The sequence below is a fragment of the Micrasema longulum genome, unplaced genomic scaffold (assembly GCF_059751315.1).
Source record: "Micrasema longulum isolate JH-2025_06_02 unplaced genomic scaffold, ASM5975131v1 h1tg000521l, whole genome shotgun sequence".
Classification (NCBI taxonomy): Eukaryota; Metazoa; Arthropoda; class Insecta; order Trichoptera; family Brachycentridae; genus Micrasema; species Micrasema longulum.
In genome coordinates, this window is record NW_028277718.1 from 374,621 (window position 1) to 399,149 (window position 24,529).

At 30.9% G+C, this 24,529-nt stretch overlaps 3 protein-coding genes across 3 annotated transcripts in view; 1 reads left to right on the forward strand and 2 right to left on the reverse strand.

Moving 5' to 3' along the window:
* Nucleotides 1-24,529, reverse strand: part of LOC148280870 (acyl-CoA Delta-9 desaturase-like) — a 202,620-nt gene that overhangs the window by 168,057 nt on the left and 10,034 nt on the right. The gene's annotated exons all lie outside the window — the stretch shown is intronic.
* The window catches only part of LOC148280875 (acyl-CoA Delta-9 desaturase-like), a gene marked incomplete at its 3' end in the record, with an annotated part of 54,798 nt that continues 30,588 nt past the window's right edge, over nt 320-24,529 (forward strand). Inside the window, exon 1 of the mRNA XM_088227645.1 lies at nt 320-583. The remainder of the gene's footprint in view (nt 584-24,529) is intronic.
* Nucleotides 19,161-22,855, reverse strand: LOC148280876 (uncharacterized). The gene is made up of 2 exons (XM_088227647.1): nt 22,748-22,855; nt 19,161-22,279 (listed from the first exon to the last, which is right to left on the reverse strand). Exon 2 carries the CDS (start codon nt 22,266-22,268, stop codon nt 19,974-19,976), a length of 2,295 nt encoding a protein of 764 aa, XP_088083773.1. The 5' UTR covers nt 22,269-22,279; nt 22,748-22,855; the 3' UTR covers nt 19,161-19,973.

A 24,529-nucleotide genomic window follows, 5' to 3' on the forward strand; every position in this document is an offset into this window, starting at 1 on the left:
AGTTTATGAAGCATAATTAGAAATCTCACAATTCTGTTTTTCAATATTGTTCGCAAATATCTCAGGAACTCCTTCAATAAATATTTTTAAGTTTATACCCTCATATATTATGAGATACTAAATAACCATAAAAAATCCTGACTGAAAAAGTCAATAATGCTTTAGGTAGCGATTCAACGCCATGTATTTTCTAAATAAAAATAAAATTAATATAATCATATACAATATTGAGCACATCCCTGTTTCTCACCACCTTGCGCTCAGACTATGGTGTATGGTGTATGGAGTATGGAGTATGGAGTATGGAGTACATGTACACAATTAAGGTGGTTTTTGCGAGTCGAGTACTTTTGTTCTATATAGGACCACTCATCTTAACAACAATCGCCAGTCTTCATTTTAAGCTATGAAGTGATGCAACTAAGCACCTGTATTTTAGTAATTAGGCAATACAAGCAGTGAAGTGTTGTTAATTCGGTGACCCGGTAACAAATTGTGAGTTTGATATCAATATTTAGGTGTCTTTCTCTAAAACTCGTTGACTCTGATCATTTATTTATATTAACACTTCATATACATTAAGGTGAGCCGATTTTTTTTTTTACGAATTTTAAATGAAAGGGGTCTAAAAGGTTGCTTTTTGGATTACTCAGAATGCAATTTTTTTTATATTTTCATATTCGGTACTACTTTTGGCCTTCAACCAGAAATTGAAGTTTTCGAAAATGTTGATTTTTTGCCCTAAACCGTCATTATTTTTATTTAAAAAAAAAAAATAAAAAATATTTGCGTTTTTTTAATTTACCCTAACATTTAATTTTTGAGGGCCATTTTCAACGAGTTGTAAATGACTCACTATTAAAAAATGGGAATCAAGTTGGGGTAGAGTAGGATTCGAACCACGGACCTTTGGACCACAGGACCACAACGCGATTCAAGTAAGTAAGGGAATCCAGTCCAGTTAAATTTTATAATGTCCATTAAACTTTACTAAATTAGCATCTAAGGGCATCGTTTTAATGAGCCATTGTTTTCGTCAATATTAGCCATGCGCTCAACGGAATCAGTTCCGCGGAGTGTAATTTTTTTGCATTTCGGTAGTTTTAAAACGTGTTCGATTTTGTAATGTGATTAAGTTTTATCTTTACTAACCAAAAAATAATTGTATCAATATAGATAATTAACAAAATGTTAAAACAGTGATAAACTTCAACCCTCGGTTGAGGATCAAAAGTGTTATGGAATATTTTTTTTCATAATTTTTACGTTCAATGTGATTCAAAATGCAAGTTTTTAGACCCCTTTCACATTGATGTCTAGAAAACATAAAACTTCATAAATCATTGGCCCACTCTAATATACATTTTTATATCGACTTCTACGCCAGAAAAGAAAAAGTTACCAAGTGACATGTAGCAACTTTACAGAAGAGCCAATTAAAGCTTATTTTTATTTTCTATAATAAATAAAGATACTCTTATTTTAAATTTTTGAGTAAGACTGACGTTCACCTTTTTATGTCATGTATGATCCAGATACGCTACAATTTCAATGAAATATATATAAAAGTGAGGTGTTCAACATTAAGCTTCGGACGCCAGTCCAGGGACAGTGACATACATTTTACAATAATAATATTAACAAATTACAACAAGGATTTTAGAGAAAGGAGTCTGGAAGTCTAGGAATTTACGGGGCTTATAGCCTGCTATTGGCTGGTTTAAGTGGCCACTTTACACACCATCCATTTTTCTTCAATTCTACGAACTGTTAATTTAGTGAAGTTAAAGAACTGAAACTTTTATTTTCATGAAGAGGTTCATCTCACTGAATTATTTCGCACACTAGGCAAAGCCTGAAAACAATTTTCCAATTTTTAAAATTCTCGAACTGAATTTTAATAGTAAAAAATTAAATAAGTGCTCAGTATTTAGCTAACGTTTAGTTTGCAAAAACGCTAGTTTATAGATATATTTTTTTAATTAATCTTATCATGTATAGGTTGATTATTTAGTGCTGGTGCGTTCGCAAAACTTACATAACACACATTTTTAATGTACAGAATATTGATTTTTAAACCATTTACATTCAATTTAAGTCGAACACGCTTTGTTTTTTTTTTAATCCTTTTTCTATTAGAGCAAAAAACAATCACTTGAGAAAATTTCGCAATTGTTTAATAACGCATCGTTCCCAAAAAAAAATCTGCCCAAAATGGCGGCAGAAAACTTGCTTTTTAATATTTAGTTTGTCAAAAATGCTGAACACAAAATATTATTAAAAATAAAAAATGTACTTGTGTAAAAAAAAATTAATATAAAACATTTTCTCAACCCATTATATATTTTTCATATGGGCAACCCTCTAATCTAATGCGGATTTTAAAAAAAGATAACTCATTTGATTAAAATTTAATACAACCTTTTTAAAATCAACATCTTGTAAACGCGCCATCTGTAACTAATCGACCAACACATAAATATTAAGTCACTTAAACTACTGGGATTCCTTAAGAGAGTAATCAATCCCTTTTAAAAACCCGAAACTCTTATTTAAATTGTATTTGAGTTTGATTCGTTTACCTTGACTTACCTTGAGTACCTATGCCTTTTGCGTATGGAGTCCGCAATATCAAAACTATGAAAAATCGATAGAGTCTATGTTTTAAAAAGTTCTTAAAGCAAATTTTATATAAGTCTAAAATTTCTGACGCACAAATTGATTCCCAGACAAAACGCCCAGTTGTTTTCGATTTAAAATTCGATTTAAAATATTAAACTACGAGTATAAAGTAGATAAAAACCTCCTCCATAAAATACAAATAAATGCGGGATTGAAAACACTCAGACATTGGAATATATTTAAACTGCCCTTAATATCAAGCAATGCAACATACCACTCACCTTTGATCCGCGTGTGTTGGGATTATAAGATACAATATAACAATATCGACATATTTCGTGATACTCTCTAAGCTTTTGCGAAGACTATCTTTGGAATAAATCTTAATTAAAAAGAATATATTTGGAAATATTTTTTTTATTATTTTGTTTTTTGTACTTTTCAAAAGTTTAAAAATTAAAAAATAAATCGTAATTCCATCCATTTTCTGTAATTCTATAATTGTATTTGAAAGAGATAGTGAGGTTACTGACTGTTTTTATAAAAATATGTCAATCGAAGCTAAACTGGCAGTGCACAACGGAGTTTTAGTCCCAACACTTACGTATGGAAGTGAAACATGGAACTGGCAGAGGAAAGATGAAAGCCGAGTAAACGCGGTTGAAATGTGATATCTTAGACGAATGTGTGAGAAATCAGTATATGACAGGGTTACGAATGATAAAATCAGGCGAGAGTGTAAATCTGAGTCACGTATAATTGATAAGATTAGGAAAGGGTCTCTGAGATGGTTTGGTCGCGTAGAACGAATGGACGACGAAAGAATGGTAAAACAAGTGAATATGGCGAAAATGAACGGCAACGTGAGACGAAGACGACCACGGAAGACGTGGCATGATCAGATAAACCAAAATCTTAAGTCTGGTCATGCCAAAAGCAAACAGAACCGAAGGGCATGTATGACAAGATGTATGAATGTGGAAGAAGCTAGGAATGTATGCCAGGATAGACGTGTGTGGCGGTCCATTCTCTCTGCCTACCCCTACGGAGAAATGGCGTGATGGTAGTAGTAGTAGTAGAAGATATTTATGCATGTGAAAATGTTTCGACTAATATCTTTAAATTGTATTTTTTCAAGTATGTGTCTGCGTAGGAATTACCTTATAAAATAAAATAAAAATAGTATTTTTAATGTATTATCTTTTACAAGGGTGATGGGTAACCTTTTTGGCTCGGTCCATCAAAATTCTGAAAAAACCTGTCTTGACCCGGGTGCCGGGTATAGAAATATTAATAATTTTGCAGCCCTAGTAAATTAATGGAAGAGTTTTGTTTTTTATCATTTTATTTATTAGTATTTAAAAGTAAAAACAAATAATTATTTATGTTACTGACTTTTTTATTTCTGAATGGCATTTGGCAAATCTTCATTCATAGGTTAGTATTTAGTACAAGCCGGTGTCACAAACTTCACCGGTCAGCAGGGGCGAATGCTCCTTGTAATCGATTACATGCAGCTTACCATATTTTTTTGACATCGTAAGTAATGTTTTATAATACTGTAGTATTATTAGGAAAAAACACATCACCAAAAAAATATATTACTTTTCTTGGGTAAGTAAATTTATATATTCCTTTATTCCATACAGCAACCAGTTGCGCCTCTATTGGCCAAAATTATTACTACTGGATTACACGAGATTACTCTGCTCACTTTAAAATCACTAATTCAAATACGTCTTTAACCTAAAACTTTAGAATCTCGTTCGAAAAATTACACTTGCGATTACAGTAAAATCTTGCAGCTTTCATTAATGCAATTTAGTCTTTCAATAATTGTTCATAAGGGCTAGTATTCTTTAAAATACATCAATTTGACTTACGACAGTCTAAGGGAGGTGACAATATACGCACTCGTTATGTGTGAGAAAGAGATAACGAATATATTTTGTATGTCCTTACACGAAAGTTACAATAATAAGTAAGTAATTGACAGTAATTGATCATACTTATGTTTCGGTGGTTTGAAAGTAAATTTGCTTTAAAATAAATTAATATATTGATATTTTAATCCATAATATAGGATAAATCCTTAAGTGGGTTTTAAAAAAACAAAGATTCGCTAATTGTTTTTTTATTGTAATTCGTTTCTGTGCATACGATGACAGTTGAATATTGTAGGTTATTCTTCAGTATCCAATTTAGTTAGAGTTATGATAAAAACGTTACTAGTGTCTAGTGTTAAGAATAAATATATATGAAGAATTATAACATGTATAACTTATGTCGTTTGGTGAATAATAATGTGATATAAAAGTCGATGAAACAATGATTCTTAAAACGTAATTTAGGTTTTGTTTGGTGAACTATCGTACTCGGTAAGGAATACTTTAAAATTATTTAATTATTATCAATTATTAAGAAATAGTGTTTTATTTCAAGACAAGTTACAATAGTCTGACATAACCAAAGATGCACTGGTGCGCTAATGAATCATCCAGTTTATTAATTACTTTTTCGACACTTAGCTCGGAATGCGAAACAGCTGCGCGGTTGGATCGTTGCTTTCTAATAATGAGGGCGGGGGGGTTCGAGTCCACGGGGTTACAGTTTTTTTTTTGCAATTATGTTTTTTTTTAATTGTATTTTTTAAATCAAATGTTTGTGCTACATTAGAAAATATTTTTACTGAAACTATTAGCCGCTGGAGCCATTTGTTAGGAATTATTTATTAAATTTAAAATAGACTTGTTTTTTATATGCCATACTACCGCTATGGGCATTTTATCAGAATTTTGATAGCTTACCAATTTAAAAACTCTCCGCTCGCCACTGCCGGTCAGTCGGTTTTAGTTGTTTTAATATTATTTAACGCCGAGAATAAGGTCTCTTAAAGGTACATTGGGGAAATCTAAATCAGATTTCCCAGACAAGTCTGACTTATTTACAATCCTGTACCATCCAATAACTTCGCTCAAAATTCATGAATATAACAAAATTTGTTCCTCCTTCGATACATTTGATTCAAAACTTTCTCATTTAATTTTTGTTTTATTAGAACTACTTTAATTAAATATGTATCACTCTCAAGTTATTCTCATGTCTCTATTTTCTTAAAACGTTCGGTAATCTGTTCGGTAATCACCAAACGGTGTCTTCTAGATTCATGTGTTTGGACCTCAAGTCGGTGAACTCCTGAGCCCAGAATCTGTCTTAAAATTCTTCAAGTTTAAACTCTAAACCAACAAATTGTATCCATTCAAAAATATTTAATTTCAAAGTACGCAGACTGCTACATCCGGCTCTTTTATTATGTTGTTCATTCTGGGGATCTAAATTGATTGAATCTTTTATAGAACTGGTAAAGTAATGAGTTCACAATGTACTGGTACTATAATTTCATGGACGTATCACCCTAAATGTCTCGGCGTCTCACCTCTGAAACGCATATCACCGGTTATCCATCACTGTTCTACACAAAGAATACACCATTTTGTTATCAATCACTCTAATTGCAAGCACATACGGAAGGTGATTATTAATTTCTCGCTCCAAAGTCCATTTAAGTCCATTTAATATCTCAAAACATTTCTGGGTTTCCTCATATGTCAGTATACCCTTTTGTGCACTTAAACCATTTAGTACTAATGTTCCCATTTGGTTTATACCAGAAATTATTGAACCGATCTCATTTTGTGACAGATTCTAATATTTTTTTATTTTGGCTCTCTGTCAGTTGTGATTTGACAATGAAAAGAAGTGAATTGATCACATATTTCTGTTGCAACTATTTAATTTTTTTATTCCACTTTTCTTAGAAACATATTTGTAGATTAGCATGCTTTTTTCGTAACGAAAATTTCATCCAACAAATCAATAAAGTGAAATGTCGTATTTATATCATTTTTGTTTCAAATCGTAAAAAAATAAAAGAATTCAATAAAATTAATATAAAAATAAGTTTAACGAATTTCAAATAGCACTTTTCTTACTTTTATAATAATATTATACTTCTTTATAATATAATATAATCGACACTATTATAAATGCAAAAGTGTCTGTTTTTTTGTTGGTGTTTTCTTTGGGTCTCAACAGAGCAACCGATTAACAATTTTTTTGCATAGGGAACTATCCCCAAAAAAAGATAATTAAATACGATACTGAGTTTTTATCCCGAATTTTAAAAAAGTACAGTAAAAAAAATATGCAATATGTCAACAATGAGCAACATTATTTGAAAATGAGTGGGCGGTTAGGTGGGATGTCAAAAATAATCCTTTTAAAATAAATTCTTAAAATTTATTTAATAAACTGGCTTTATTCATTGTCAGTTTGGTTTATTTTCCATTTTGGTTTTGGATTTGTGAACAAACTAACGATGCTTCGTCATCATAGACTAACGAATAGTCGTATTTCTTTCATAGCGATAGTTAAGTTAGATTAGATAATTCCGATAAATATATGATTGCTTTGGGAAAATTCTTATTGATAAACAAAAACTCCTATCGATAAACGGCACAAATAATTAACTGCCTAAATAATGTCTCCCTAATATCACTTGAACGAAGCCGCTTATAAATTATAAATTATACTTATCTTCAATGGAAAGAGGGAATAAGTAAACAGGAAAAAAGCAGAGATTAAGGCAGAGAAAGGAGATGCTTCTTTAGATGTAATTTGAGCAGAGCTACAGTAGAAACATATTTCATGTGGGATGGGAGTTTATTTCACCATCACACACAATAAACAGATCCGTTTATCTATGGCGACGTAGCATCGTTATTCTGTTTTTATATTAATTTTCCCGAGGAAGTGTGATGTTTTTTCGGAATGAAAAGTAGCATATGACACTTGTCAGCTCTTTAGCTATCCTTTTACAAAAAATCACTTCGATCATTCACTTCATTGCGACGTGAAAGAAACATAAACAAACAGACACTTTCGCATTTTTAATATTCGTATGGATTTATCGTACTAGTAAAGCAATAACGTGTTTATCTATTATACGTTAATAGTGCACCTATTGTGTTTCGTTTTACCAAACATTTACGGTTTGTCGTTACACACAATATGAATCGTTTTCTTCCGTGTCCAGTGCAAAAGTCATGTTACTTTTAATCCATGACGTCCAATAAAACTGTATTTGAATTATTTAAGTCACGTGCAGATTAAATTAGTTAGAATACAATAGCAATCATTTCCTTTTGAGACAAGACGGCGCGGCGTGACGCACTGTGGTCGAATAACTTTAGTATTATTATATATGCAAACAAAATTATTCCTGTTTCAATGACAATTAATTCAAACGTGATTACAAGAACTAAAAAAAGCTAACAAGGACTACAACATCAGTAGATTTGAGATACTAAATTATATTCCGTTGGTACTTTACATACATTCATATAATATTTTTTTATTTTATTTCATTGGAAAGCCAACAAACATTTATAAGATACAATAGGGTATTATCACTCAGGAGGAATATCGGATTCAACCTTCTCTACAAATAAAAGATTTTCAAAGATTCTCCAAGTGTTTATATAAACCCTTATAATGAATATTTTCATTCATTATTTTCGTTTCGAAAATAAAGTGTTTTGAAAACGATCGTTTCGTAAGTTGGTAGTAGGTTTTGTCACAGAAGTTCACAAGTAATGCATTCATTTTAATGTTGGTAATGCCACAAGCTACATATAGAAATATAAGGAGAATTGTCTATGCATATTATCTTAAGCCCTCCCCCCCCCCCTTACACACTACAGTTCCAGGCACTGACAGATGAAAGTGAAAACGGATTACATCTTGTAAGATATGTCGAGATGTATCTCGAATTTCTTTTATTAGTTTTTGGTTTTCAACCTCTCCTAAATATTAATTTATTATGATTATGAGAAATTGAATTATCAATTTATCATGAAAATTATTAATCACAACTCGTAGCGTTTGATAAGTGACAGGACGCTGTAAATGTAAACAAACGACACTTAGAAAAAGGAATCTATCTACAGAGTACTATAAAATCCATAGACATTGATGAAAAACAATCCGATGACATCACAAAACATCCGAAGACGTCACACTGGATGACGTCACGAATTGTTTGTTTTTGACACCATTCAAATTAATAGAATTTAATCCTTTATATCTCCCTTATTTCTTAACAGATTTTAATAAGAATAGTAACAAACGGCTAATATTTTTTTAGATTAATTTATAAGCTAATAAAAAAAATCCATGATAATTGCCAATTATACTATAAATACATATCATAAAGTCCAATTAGGGGCTTTCACATAAAATTGTTGTTGTAAATGTTGTCACATAAAAATTATACATAACATAAAATAACTAATCAAACCAAACTCATAATGTTACTAGAAATGTAAATGTAATACATATTATTAAAAATATATCTACTTTTGAATATTGGTCACACAGTAACACATCTTTATATATGTAATTCCTCTGTACGTGTGATGTCGCCGTACTCCTCCTAAACGGCTTAACCGATTTACGTGCGGTTTTCAGAGAAATATAGATCTTTGCGCTGTGCGTGTTCGTAGATATTAAAATCATTAATCGAATTTCTAAATAAGAAGTTTGGAGCATAATTTTTTAATTCATCGATCTACCAGGGTTGCATTTGAGGAGAATGCATTTGCAAAAAAAAATTAAGTTTTTTTTTTGTGTATAAAAACAGTTTGTTTTTTAATGTTTACAAACAACATTTGTTTTTTCTGGATCTCAATCAGATTCTTTCTTTAAATTCCTAATAATTTCTACCCATTTATTTATTTTTTTGGATTTTTGGTAAAACTAAAATAATATTAATATCAATACATTTTTAAAAATCGTATTCCTACATAAGTACACCCCTTTGTTGGTGAGACGACCGGAGTTTGACGCTTGCAAAAAGAATGCTACGTTTGAAAAAATATTTATTTTATGTTTTTGAATTCAACCATAAACAAGTTCCTACTTAAATTTAATATTTGAATATTAACTAATTTTAGTTTTGGAATTTAATCACGAGCAAGTACCTAGGTACCTATTTATCAATAAAAAGTATTTTTCCAAAGCAAGCCAACGTTCGGGCAGGACAACGTCTGTCGGGTTTGCTAGTTATAATATATTTAACAACTATAGTTGAGCACACAGTGTACATTTATTATGTGCCTACTTACAGAACTGCACATAACCTGCATAATATTGGCGGCGGATTCAAGGCGCAACATCATAACTTGAATTATTTTTGGAAATTTCATTTTTAAAGGAAGTAAAAGAAATGTTATTCATATCAATATAATTTAATTTCTGATTATACATATTGCGGGTTATATTTACAAATAAATTTTACATTAACCTAGTACTGCTTAATTCTTACAAAAGATAATTTAAATCATTAATAGGCATAAAAAGAGTCAAACTGCTAAAGCGTAACTGTTCAAGATAGCACAAAAAACGTTTTTTTATGAACCCAATAATAGTTATTGTGATATATGCACACAAAATATTGAACAACTCGACACATTTTTCCAGTATAATAATAATTAATGGAATTACTAATCTGGTCAAAATTCATTAATTTGACTTTGTAATATTTTATATTTTAAAATGTATATTTCAAGTACTTAATTTGTGGTTATTCGTTATACCTCATCAAAATTAAAATAAAACAAATTCCTTTATAACCACTAATAAGTGTTTAAAAAGAAGTCCTTTTATATATTTTTAAATAATAATTCACTTAAGTAAATTAATAGGGAAATATAACTTTTTTACATTTCTAAAGTAAAAAGGGTCCATGATCACAAAAAAAATTACTACTTATTAGTAACATAAAAAATATTTTTAAATTTGTAATTTTGAATTCCCGCAAAAACCGATTAGCTACGCCCCATAATACGTCGCGATTCATGTTTTTTTTCAACTTTGTTCCAAACCATTCAAATTTTTATGAAACATCATCGCGAATCTTGACGTCACGAATATCAAAGTCAGACATGTCGCGTTTTTCTAGTGACATGTTTTTTTAATATTTTCTTTTGAAAACTTTTCTCCTCAATTTCCATATTGTTTTCGGAGACCCAATCAATTATTTTTTATTTATTTCATATATTTTTTATCGGTATTTGTAGTATGCGGTATTTCCCTTTTGTTTTTCTCTAAATTACGTAACGTTGCAAGAATATATTTTTCCCAAAACGAACTTTTAGTATAAAACTTATTGCGAATACACACGTTAGGTATGTATAGATTTAATAATATTTGGAATATATATATTTCTATTATTTTTTTATTGCCAGGAGATGTCTTTTAGTGGGGATTATTAGGCGCTAGTTGTGTTGGCTCATTAACGTTATCCAGGGAGCACCTCGGGGAGGCGAACATTGGACAGGCCTAGTTTTGAACCCCTAAATTTAATTTTTTTTTAAATATTTTTTTCTTTCTTGCCGAACGCTAAATAATAAGGTGATCTTTTAATTTTTTTTATTTTATTAATTTTTTTCTTTGTTTATTTTTCCATACACATAATATTTTTACAAAGAGATATAATTACAAAAATACACTTTAGAACAATACATCTTAAAATTAAGCTTTAACATTAATTAAGCTATTGGTTTTTTGCCAATAGATCTTGTCTATTCGTTCGCAATAAACGCCCAAATCGGATCAACTTATGCACAGTATATCTTTCCCTATCTGGTAGCGAAGACAAATTAACAATTTATCGGAATTTTTTTTTTTCAGCCAACTTGTTACATAAATATGATTCTCGGTGATTTCAATCGCTGTAGCATTTTCTAAAGTTTTGATTCATACCAGAATTTGACTTCTTTTTTAAATATTTCTTAAAATATCAATGATATAAAAAATATTATTGTCACCTTCAACAATTCAATTACCTTCATCACCAGGGTAAAATTCTTGAGTTGGTTCTCAGTGACTATTCTAATGTAAGGGTTTTTTAATGCTCTGAACCTTTGACATTGAAGAGTAATTATCATCCTGCCTTGGATGTAATTATCGATGCAGAATTAAAAAAATATTTTTTCCCACAACAATATAACAAGACCTATCTTTTTCAAGGTGGACTATGATAAAATAATTTCAGACATAATTTACATTAACTGGATGAACAATTTCAATAACCTCGACGTTAATGAAATGATAAAACTCTTAGGAGGCATCGGCTCGATGACAGTTGTCACCGGAGTTTGCTGCGTCCGTTCTCTTTTTGCTTCACTCCTAACAAAGTCAAACCACCGCACACCTGAGATTCTTCTGAGACACCTATTTCCGAAATTTAGTATTTTGCTGTTTTGGACCCTAGGCGCCTGTGAGGTGCCACGATTCGCATACATAGAAGAAAAAAGGTGTAAAATCACCAAAGAGATTAGTAAAATAATTTATTTATAAACCGTATCAATAAATTGCAAATTATTTAGTAAATATTAAACGTAATACAGGTAGCATATTTCAGTTTTTTAACAGCCGCTATAAAGTTTCAACGATTTTACGTAATAAAATATAAAACGATATCTCGACAGATTCTAGAATCATATAGAAATTCGCAACCGGTGAAAGAGAAACAAGTGCATTGTTTACTGATCATTTCAAATCTGTTTACAATGCATCACACGATTGTTTTACATTTTCCCAGGAAGATTTTATGTAATCTCTAATCGTCTAATATTCTTGAAAAATACGAGCCGTGGAATATCACGAAGAATGCTAGTCCAGCAACATGTTTTAGCAGGATTCTTGAATATCTCGTTTATTTTATAAATTTGATATATCCGAATAAGCAAATCCTATCAAATAGACCTAATTTTTGAGTTACAGCATAGATAACAGTTTGATAGTTGATGCCGTATATACAGATTTATATTAAGCTTTCGATAAGGTCAATCATAAACGTATCTTATTAAAACTTCAGAGATTCGGGGTTCGGGGTAGATGCTCACTTAAATTAGTTTAAAATTTATCTCACCCATAGATCCCAGATTGCTGTTATTAGTTGATTTTTTGGCTCGGTTTATTCCGTATCTTCCGGTATACAACAAGGATCCAACCTCGGACCTCTACTGTTTCTGATATTCATAAATTATATTATTGCATTTAACATTAAATTTTCTGCATTTCTTTTATTCGCTTATGAACTTAAATATTTAAAATCTTAAAAACAATTATCTAAGAATGTTATAAACTGCCAAATGAACAAGATTATTTATCATGTTGGTGTATGATTATATTTTTTTTTATTTAAATAAATGTTTTACAGTCAAATTCATAAAAAAAATCGTATTCAATTTATTAATACATATTATTAAATTACATACATTTTTTGTACATTTTACCCAGCTAACAATGGTACATTTTCAGTTTCAAGCTAGGCAATTATATTTTAATACAAAATAATTATTTAAAAGTTAAAAAAAGAATAGACAAATAAAATATAAATTTACTAGTATACACATATTGATACATACACATATACATATATACATAAATACACACATACATACACATACACACATACATATACCCATGTGCATACACATACATACAAACATACTTACAAAATTTCATTAATATATATATGCGAAGCCTTTTGTATTTACTTAATTATTCTTTATTTTTATATTTTATTTTCAAAATCCAGTTAGAATCTCCAATCCACGGCATGCATCAACCTTTCTGCCTCCCCACGACCCTATAATTTATAACGCCATTTTATAAAGCGTTGAAACAATCGGGTCACTTTGGATAAAAAACTTAAATTCAACCATCACATTGATTACTTATCCATGAGAGCACCGAAATCTTTGTTTTTTTTATAAAAGAAATATTTGCGATCTTATAATTTACTTAAATATTTCATTTTGAGGACCATTTTCAACGAATTGTTAATAACTCATTATTAGAAAATGGAAATTAAGTTAGGGTAGAGTGGGGTTCGAACCACGGAAGTTTGATCCGTGAGTCCGAATTTTAAGAATATCTAAGCCATTTAAATGCCCAAAATTGCAATCACAGTGCACAAATAGTTTGTTCATAGCTTTGTCACGTCGATGATTCTGCCAAACCGCGTGGCTATCAAATATCATAAAAATTAATAATCCTTAAAACCGTTCTGTTAATATATTACTAACGATTTTAATCAACCGTAAATACCGCTGGAATGTTCGAAAAACTATAATTATTCATAATAAAAATCGAAATAATTACAATATATTTTTGCACAAAATAATATCTATCTGTTTTGATGTCCATGATATTCTCACTCTGATTAACTTCAACGTACCTCACCGTAATTTGCATACCAATGATATATTTGCTGTGAAAACATCAGATTCTTTTCACCTTTACTAAGCATCCTCAGAACATTAATTTATATCTCACGAAACAGCATTGTCGATATCTTTTTACAGCCATGGCGACAATTCAAGTTTTTACTCCTGTCTGAAAAGATGACACACTTGCTATGCCTGCCTAGATCGTGCTATTACCACACCTACTTTAATTAAAAGTATTTTCTGAGATTATTTAGGTTAAGTTCAGAAGAAATGTTTAACGCCAGTCCATAAAACGTTTTGTAAACCTGTCGATTGGCTTAAAATAAAACGTCTTATCTTTATTCAAAATTTCGTGTTGACTGTAACGTGACCATTTGATTTGATTTTGTTCCAATTGATTATAAATTATTAACACATTATCAATGGCAAGCAGTAAAAAAGATTAATTGATTGTTCGAGTAAAAATTTTCTTATAGAGGTTTTATTAATAAAAAAACATTAGTTATTTCATCCACAATATTTTGAGTATGTCCAATCGTTTGCCGATAAGTAATGGATTTTTATCCCTTGGGAGTTTATTAAGTTGATAGACATAACATCAGAGACGGAGAACATTTTTTACTTGTTCAAATAATAAAGATTCAATATTCGAAGTCCAACAGATCAATTGAGAAGACACAAATATGTTGTATATTAATATATTTAGTTGAAAGACATTACATAAACCATTTTACTATTACACTTGAAAGATACCGTGTATATTAAAACCAAGTATTACGTCAGAGGGACGTAGTAACCACGAGAGATCACATTTCTAATTCTTCCTCAAAGGACTGTGTAGGAACTTATATAGTACAATTTTGAGACCTTGTGAAAGGGATAAGTAAAGATAAAAATATATATATTTATCTTCATGGTTATTTCTGTCTACATGCCCATTTGGTGATGCATGTGGTACTTTACTAATGGATTCTGTTAGTTGCCTTTTAAAATAGCAGCTGTAGATAACAGAATTTAAAATACACGATTTTTAGTATTATAGATAATCTTAGACAAATGTCGCCCCATAGGGAGACCCAATATTTTAGCAGACGGCTAATTTACTATATGCATCTGGGAACTAAGTACCAACTTAACATCCTGGGTGGTACGTTATCATCTACCCCCAGCTGATAAAATGCAACATGTGCCATAGGGCAAGTGGTAAAACCATAACACCTTTAACAACAAAAAAAACACTAATAAAGATTTTTATGGATATTTCTTGATAAAACTCCATATTTAATTATTATGATAAAATTATAAATAAACTTATCAATGAAATTTCTTGGTTTAGTTTTACTTTTGGTTATGTTTTCTGTCCCCAGTCAAAATAATTATTTGATCTTATCTCCCAAATATGTTAAGAATAGTATAAAAACTGTAAACGTTGTAAACAATTCACCAGTCTTGAAGATGCCTACTTAGGCAAAAGCGCTCGTTGGTCAAAATAATAAAAAACAAAACTGTACCAAGAAGTTTCATTGATAAGTTTATTTATAATTTTATCATAATCTTTAATACAAATGCTCAAAAATGAACATAATGATAAATGCTGTAAAGTAAATTAACTTTTTTTTTTGTTTTACTTAGTTATTCCTATTTAATATATTAGTTAAGACGCTTATCCTTTAGTGACTGAATATATAGATTCTTAACTTGATAAATATTTAATCTGTCAACCATTACGATAATAAATAACTCGCATATGCTGTGAGCACCACGAAATTTCAACGCTTATCAGTTCATGTTTTACCTCTTCGTTCTAATTCTCAAGGCACTTTCTTAATACCCATCCACAATTCCCCTTTCTTCTCTAACTCATATAGTGTCCATGCGGCTCGACTGTGGAATCATATCCCATCCACCATTAAAAAGATGTTACCACATTATCGCTGTTTAAATAACTTCTGAAGAAACATCTCCTTTCTCTTCCTTAATCTCTCATTCTTTCCTTTCCTACTTTTTTCCTTTTTCCCATTGAGTAATAGTTTTGATTTAAGGTCATTTATAAACAAATACGTTTATTTCTATTTTTATATATCTTTAGCTTTTTAATATTTTTTTTCTATTGAATGTGTTCTGTAACTTGAATTTTAAAAATAAAACATTAATTTTATTGGTTGGTTGGAAGAAATTGTCATTTGGCAATAAGCCCGCCAACGTACAAATAACATTATGTTAAAAAAGTTAAATAAATAAATAGTAATAGATGTTTGTCACAGGTGCTCACAAACGTGTGTATGCACTGCGGTGAATGAGTTAAATAAAGAAAAATAGTTTTAAAAATAAATAAATAAAATAAAAGACGTAAAATACTAATATATTTAACAAACGATTGAGATGCGGTGCGGATAAAGAAATAATGATATAGGTACTTGCGAATCATTTCAGAATGCTATTTGAGTACGAACTTTGATCCCACAGAAAGAATGAAATGATCCGAGCGACGAATCATTTAGGTATGTGAATAAAGACCCGTTGTTGACGATCGCTTTTGTTATCGTTAACAACTAACATTCACTTTTGATGGATCCCATCAGGTTCTTTACTTAAATTCCTTATCGTTTGGACCCGTTTATCCCTTTTAACTGGATTTCTAGAATTGCAAAGATAATATTAACTCACGTGTATTATATTTTAAAAACGTATTCCTATCAATGCATCACTGTAACTAAGAAAAACTTCGCAATTGGTAGGCGTAATTTGACGTTTACAAAATAAAATATTTATATTTGAGCTAATTGAACGTAGTTATTCAGAAAGCAGCCAGCCATTGAAAAGTGAAACTGAGATAATAGCACCTTTGTGAAAAGAGTGAATAATCAAATTTACGCAACAGTTGGAATATTTTTGACTTTAACAAATGATAAACAATGAAACATTAGTTTTTTTTACATGACTTACCAGTTTTAATGATTTTTAAAGAACCATACGATTTTTCTTTTGCTGTAGGTGTTTTCTGCAAATTTAGAAATGCCGTTTTTGTGATCGACACCATTTTCAAAAGGTGATTAATACAGTTTTTTGTATGAAAGCGGTCTGACTGTTTTTAGTAGAACATGGAATTGACCTTAATAAACCCGGTAACATCAATAAATCATTTTTGCAAAATTGTGGGGAAAAAAGCTGCTTTCTGCATAACTACGTTCAAATAATAAATAAAAAAATGCATTTGATACACTAACTTTGTTTTAACCACTTTTTTTTAACGACCGGTTTCAAGGCAAAGTGTAGAATGCAGGTTTAATGGTTGATGGTAGGAAATTAGATAAGAGTAACAGATAGATAATAGTTGTAAGTGAAATAAAGCCATATACTTATTTTTATTATTTTAATTAGGTAACTGTTCAGAAAAATGATCATTTATAAAAATAATCCGCCTCGTTCATTTTAGTGTGTTAGCTTTATATATTGTGGGAGTCGAATACAAATATTAATTTATAAGTTGGCGTCTTTGTTTTTGATTCAATATTTTATCAATTAAGTTCTCATTATATCCATTATTATTAGCAATCTCTTTGATTGTATTAAGTTTTTTTGTAAAATTAGTATCATCAATCTACATTAGATAAAAACTAAAAGAAACTTCAATATTAGAGTAAAATAACCCTTAAGGTTCCTAAGAAATAAAAGAAAATCTTAATTAAACAACCAATAATGTCAAAACATTTTTCAAAAACCACAAGTGAAAATCCCTTAATATAATATACCAATCAAATTGTAATAATTTTGATTAAATAAATATTGAAAAACTTATAAAAACTTTACTTTAAAAAAAAAACACCTATGGTGCCTTAATAATAATATTTTTTCTGAATTCGCAAACCATCTGATAGAAAGTAATCATAATTTCAATAATGACACTGGATAAAAAGTTTTTCATGTTAAAAATAAAATATTAAAATTAGACGTCTTGGCAATTTTTATAAATTAAAAAATCGATTTATAACAAGAAAAAAACAAATAAACAATATTTCTATTAGTCCACCCCCATCTAGTTGAAATGTTTACGTTTTCCACCCTTACAAGACAAAAAACTTGATTTATTAGCTCCATTTGTAAGTAGGCATTTTTGTTTCGGTTCTAAACGTCACGCCAAGCAGGTGGTCGAAGAACGATTTAATACGCGTTTGACAAGACTGAGCGTTTAGGCATGAGTTAAGTGTCATTATTTTTGAAGGCCCAAGCATGTCAATGCATCCATGCCTACATCTTCGAGCAGCCGGGATAGAGGGGCGAGTATTTTCATATAAATGACTAAATCTCTTCCTCCAAGCCAAATTCCTAAAAATAACTGGCTATTTGGTCGAGGACGAACTGTCTTACATCGTCAGGTTTGACCAATGGTCCACCGAGGATTCGTCTTATTTTATGATATAATGCATCACATTAACATACCATGTGTAAAGGTGTTTCATCATCAGCACTGTAGAACAAACTCTACGTTGTTTCCATAAAGGTGTTTATTCAATCTAAGATAACACGCCCTCCCTTCACCCTCTCCCTGATGAATAGAAAGGTACGTCTCGAAACTGGCAGACATAAAAAAAGGGTAAGTCATCATTATCCTCATTCCCTTTCGGCAGCTAATGGTGCATAGGGCACTGCATTGGTGCACCAATCGCAGCGTATCTTGATCATTTTTGTTACATGAAGGTAAGATGATCAGTCTTACGCTTCAGATGTCAGTCCAGAGATATTGAAATATTCTAGGGTGAAAACACCCTTTAAAATAATTATTTCATATTAACCATGTCGGGAATCGAACCCGAGACCTCTCGCATCCGAGAGTGGCATATACCATGGTAGGCAAACGCGCTGATTACACCACGAGGCCAAAGTGGGTAAGTGGTTGTTTACAAATATTTAGAAACATTTAGTAAAATGCTTGACCACAAAGTGAAAGCTTTTTTTTTTTTTTAATATTTACATAATACCGTAAAACGCTGCAACTTTGCCGCAATTTTGACTTTTTTTGTAGATATCTCTGAACCTATTTATTATTATGGCTGTTAATGCGTTTTAGATGGAAGACGGACCTAATGCCTAGCCGTATAAGTTCCAAATCCTTTTAAATCTTGCAAGTTTTCCTAATTACATGCATTCAAAGTCGTAGGCAAAGTTGTGTGCAAAAGGCGCAACTTTGCCTCTAAGAATACCTCAGTAAATATAATGTTTCTCTTTATAGTATTTTTTTTCCATATGCAAGAGTCGCTGTGCTTGACCCCGGCAGTCAAATTATTGCCATTAAGGAAATAGATTTTTATTCACAGCTAATGGGGAAAGTTGTAGCAGGTACCACAAACTTCCCATACAAACATGTCGGTAAGTGTAGGGTTGTGCCAAAAAAAGATTTTTTTTTTCCACTTTTATTTCTATTTTTTCCTAAGTTAAACAAATAATCAGAAGTAAATCTAAATAAAGTTGGTAACAGTAGGTATTAATATCAGTCTATTATATCTATAATAATAGGTAGTCTTCTCTCTCAAACCTAAAGTTACTTTTTAGGCAGGTAATTAAAATTTCAGCAACACAAAGTAGGAACAATATTAAAAGCTATGACACTAAACAAACATACGTAAAAAATAAAACGAAAAACAAAAATAGCTAACTGTTTAACCAACATCGTTACTTTTTACTTTTAGAAACCACTAAGAATATATTTAAAAAAACTAGATATGCTTAAAACCAAACAAGCTAATAATAGTCTTATTTTGCTGAAAATACCGTTAAGTATAAAATTAGCATGTTATAACAAAATATCCTATTTGTGAATAGGAACATTATTATATTACTAACTTTAGGTACGGAAACTATAAAATCAAATATTTTGGTACATCTTTAGGTACCCAAAAGAAAAGAAATATTTTCAAAAAATCTCAAACAAAATACAAAATTATTAAAATAATTACTCAAAATACGATAAGGGAAATATTTCGACAGATTGACCAAGACGATTGTGAAAATATTCGTCTGATTTATTAGTTAGGTAAGTAATACCATTTTTACTTATTGGATGTTATACTTATTAAGATTTAAATGAAATATGAAATGTCCTCGTCGGGAAATTTGGGGATCAGGTAATACTGCAATAACATCTTTTAAATCTTGTACAGCACATACATCTTCAATACTAGGGTAGATGAAGACTGATCCCTTATCACGCTTAGAATTTTTGACTTTTCGTGTAAATTTCACTGTGGGAATTTTTTCATTTATTGATAAAACCTTCCCTACAAAGTGCTTAGTGCTCTTTTTCGCAGCGAATTTAGCTATTATCCAGCTGTTTTCTTGAAATTCATGACAATCTTTCACGTCAACATTAATGTCACTCAGTTCGAAAGGGGATATTATGCTTTCTTGTTCAAAGTCTTCTTGTTCTTGTAAATATGACGCAATATAAGTATCAAAATTTTCGTAGTCGGAGTCGTCTGCAGCATGAAAAGAAGTTTCCGACACCGGGCTTGAGTCGCTGTTGTACACATGTTTCTTTTGTTTTCTTATTTTGGATGATTGGCCTTGAGAAGTTCTTTTTCGTTTAGTCATTTGTGTATTTATATCTCGTAAAACGTTTTTTTTGGGGGAAGCTTCTTTTAAAACTATATTAGACGTAATTATTATCTTCGGTTTTTTATTCTTGTTCGGGGAGTCATTTTTAGGTACATTAACTATTTTCAAATCCAGGCATTCTGGTGTGTCAACCCAAAACGGAGTATTCATTTCTGAATTCTTTGTTAAATTCCTCAGCCAATGTACGAATTTATTTGAAACTGTCGCCAAAGGCTGCATGTAAACGTTTATGGCACTTATGGAAAGCTTGCAAAGACTGTCAGGACTTTTAGTTTCAGGACACTTTATTTCCTTCTTCTTGACATATGTTATTTTCAACGGTCCTGGTAAACTTGAGTCTTTTTTCTCTTTTTGTGTATTTATTTTCGTAACCTTCTTTATTTTTTTAGCTTTAGCTAGCTCTTCTGCTTGTTCAGTTGAAATAGATTTACCAGGTATGACTGGAAGCTTGCTGTTTTTGCCTGTTTTTATTGGTTGTGATTGTCTATTTTGCTGTAAAAACTCCAAAAGGCTAGCATCAAATTGACGAAAATTTTCTTCTTGTAGTGTTGGCATTTTTAATGTCACTCTTAAGGGATTGAAAGGAAATATTCCGGATCCTTCAAATCCTTTACATATGTTGATCTCTTTTGTAATGTTTATTTTTGACATTAGCTCCTGCAGTAGCTGCGGGAAATGACATTTGTTGATTGTGCTTGTAGTGATGTGTGCAGCTTTATAATTTGTTAAAATTTCACGCCAATGTCGTTTCATTGGTCCAAAAAATGCCACGTCTAGTGGTTGAGTAAGGTGTGTAGCATTTTTTGGAAGAAAAGTAAATCTAATGTTTTGACTTTGACATATTTGAATTGTCTCGACACTTAGGTGAGATGCCAAGTTATCGCCGATAATAAGTTTTACGCCGTCACGAGAGTCTGGCCATGGCATAACTATAGTCTTGAACCAATCATCAAAACAAATCATATCGAACCATCCAGATTTGGTGCGATTATACCTAGCATCTTTTGGACCATTTTCACACCACTTGGACCACAAATGATCTGCTTTGTAAACCACATAAGGTGGTAGGCAAATTCCGTCAGCAGTTCCGCTGAACATGATTGATACTGAGCTTTTGCTTGCATTAATTACCCTTTCTGGGTGTTTTGTGCCTCTTTTGAAAATACATTTTTTAGATCCGGGGTCGTCACTTAAATTTGTCTCATCAAAATTGAGAATATTACTGGTGGGAACATCTTTAAGAGAAATTTTCAAATTTCTGTAGTATTCGTCCATTTCCTCTACTGTTTTTGCAGCACGGCTTCGTTTTATATTTTGTGTTGCCCTTTGTGAAAAATTGTGTCGTTTTAAGAAAAAACGGGCCCAGCGTTCACCAGGCATTTTTCCTTTAAAAAGAGCAGATTTTCCACTTTTTAAAAGGTAGTTGTAAACTACAATACGCAAATCTAAAAGAGAAAGAGGACAACCAAATTCTGCTGAAATATTCACCACGTCCGCTATGTGAGCTTCTTCCTCAGTTGAAAACTCTGTAGGTCGACCAAATGGTTTATTATGTACGCTTTTGACTTTGTTGCTAATTGTCCGACGTGGGATCCCAAACTGCTTTTCTGCTTCGTATGATGAAATAATTTTTCTTCGAACGAGATCTACAGCAACTTCCAGCATTTCCTTCGAGTAATCAGAATAACTACGAGCTCCTACTCTACGCCTTCTTCGCTGTTGATTGTTTGCCATTTTTCACATAACTGCAATAGAATTAAGATTTCCATAATTTTTAGTATTCAATTTGTCCTCGAAATATCGTTTTATCAATAGATTTGAGATATTTTGTAAACTTATTATAACGATCATCGATAGAGATAAACTTTGAATTAAGTTATGTTTCGAACACTTATATAAGTAGTGTGTCATATTTAAATCATAATTAAAAGTTTATTTGTATTACTAGAAATAAACGAAAAAAACTTTATCCGGGTAAATTATATAAAGTCAAATAAATTCAAATTTCGTTTAATAAAAAAATTAAATTAAATGAAAAAATCAAATTTAAGATAAAGCACGTTGACTACTAGTGATAACCCTAGAACCAGGCAAAAAGTACAAATCGTGTTTTCAAAACACTGCACAACATTGCCTAGCAAGTTTTTTTGATGAAATCGTGTACTTTTGATAAAAGTATCAAACAATACGAAAAATATACAGTATTTTCTTACCCCGGGACGGTTTTACTTTTCAAAAACACTTTTGGTTTTTCTTGAACTTTAAAAGTTTTAGGAGACCAAAATTTCACGACTCCTCCTGCCGACATTCATCGCTCAACTGAGAGCGCAACAATGGAGTTGGCGTTATGAAAAATAAAAAAGGTGTTGCCAGGACAATGAAAAATTACTACCAAATGGTAAAAAGTGAGAAAAAGCCAATCAAATGCGAAATATCGCAATCGTAACGAAACAGGAAAAGTTGTGGCCGGTAGGAAAAGTTGCAGCGTTTTACGGTAGTCTTAAATTAAAGTCCTGCTGAGTTGTATACATACAACTCGTCAGCGGGTTCTTATAAATTGCATAAATTATTCATACTTAAATTAACTTACAATAATTATAATTTTACTTAAAAAACATTACATATTATACCATATTTTATCACATTATTATAAATTAAAAACTATCACTATTACAAAAAACTTTTTTCGATTAACCATAATTTGATCAAACGTCTCACTCCTGTATTTAACTCACTATTTTTAATATTGTTGGATAACATGTTAAATATTTTAGGTATAATGTATTACAGTGTCCCTTTGCCATATTTAATACAATATCTAGGAGCAGCTAGCCCTTCCATATCATCATGTACCAACTTGGGTTTATACTCGGAGTGCGACGCATGCTGACAAATTAAGTTGTACCGAAGTAAAGCCCTAACTGATAATTTATTTACATCAATAATACTGAAATATTTTGTATCTGGCGTTATACATCTTTATGTTGTAGTAATTAGATCATAGACTTTCACGAAGTTTGAATAAAATTAATATTAGTTTCACTTAATTATCCCCAGAAAGTTATAGCGTATTATATAATTAGATAGTAATATTTTTTTTATTTTTGAAACCAACAGTCATAGTAAGAAACAATACATAAAGAACAACATCAAATAACAAGAACGAAATTGGGTTTCATATAGGAACAAAAATATAAAGAAACAAAACGTACAGTTCGCTAGGGGTGAAAGGAAGTGGGATGGGAAAATAGGGAAGGAAGAGAAGAAAAAGAAATAGTAAGTAAATATAAAACGATGAAAAAAGACAGTAAACATAGTTATTTTGCAATAATTAAGTACTGCATTTTGATTTTTTTTATCGTTTTTAAATCTTGAATAGATGTTAGATTTTATTCCCATATTAAAATAATAGATTTTCACTCTTATTTTATTGATCAATATCATAATAATATATGTAATTAACATCACTCGTTTGTTTACACACCTGGTATTATTTTTATGACAAAAACAATTCAATGTCAACGAATCAATTGAAATTCAACGAATCAGTTTGAAACCTTTGTGCATTTGACGTTTGAAGTACCTACACCAGGAAATATTTTCCGGCACGAATGCGTAATTTTTTTGTTTTTCGTGGTAAGAGCTGCCCCTCTCTAACGCATAATAATTAATATTTTGCACTCTGTTGCACAAAATACGAATACTCGTACACGGTGATACAAAAACAATTTAAACTTAAATTATTTTATAATCTGAACTCTTTAACGTGCGAAAAATTCAAAACATTATTAAGGCAAGACACCATAGTTTATACTTTATGTTAACCTAAGTACATACATTTTGTATATACAGTTGTATATGTGCCTCGCGGTCAAATGGTTAGCGCGTTTGTCTACCTCGTTCAAAACTACTGAACTCGTATTACAATGGGATGTTAGCTCTTAAAAGACTGTGGTAAATAATCCCTTTGCGCGCGGTGATGTAACATCGTGTTA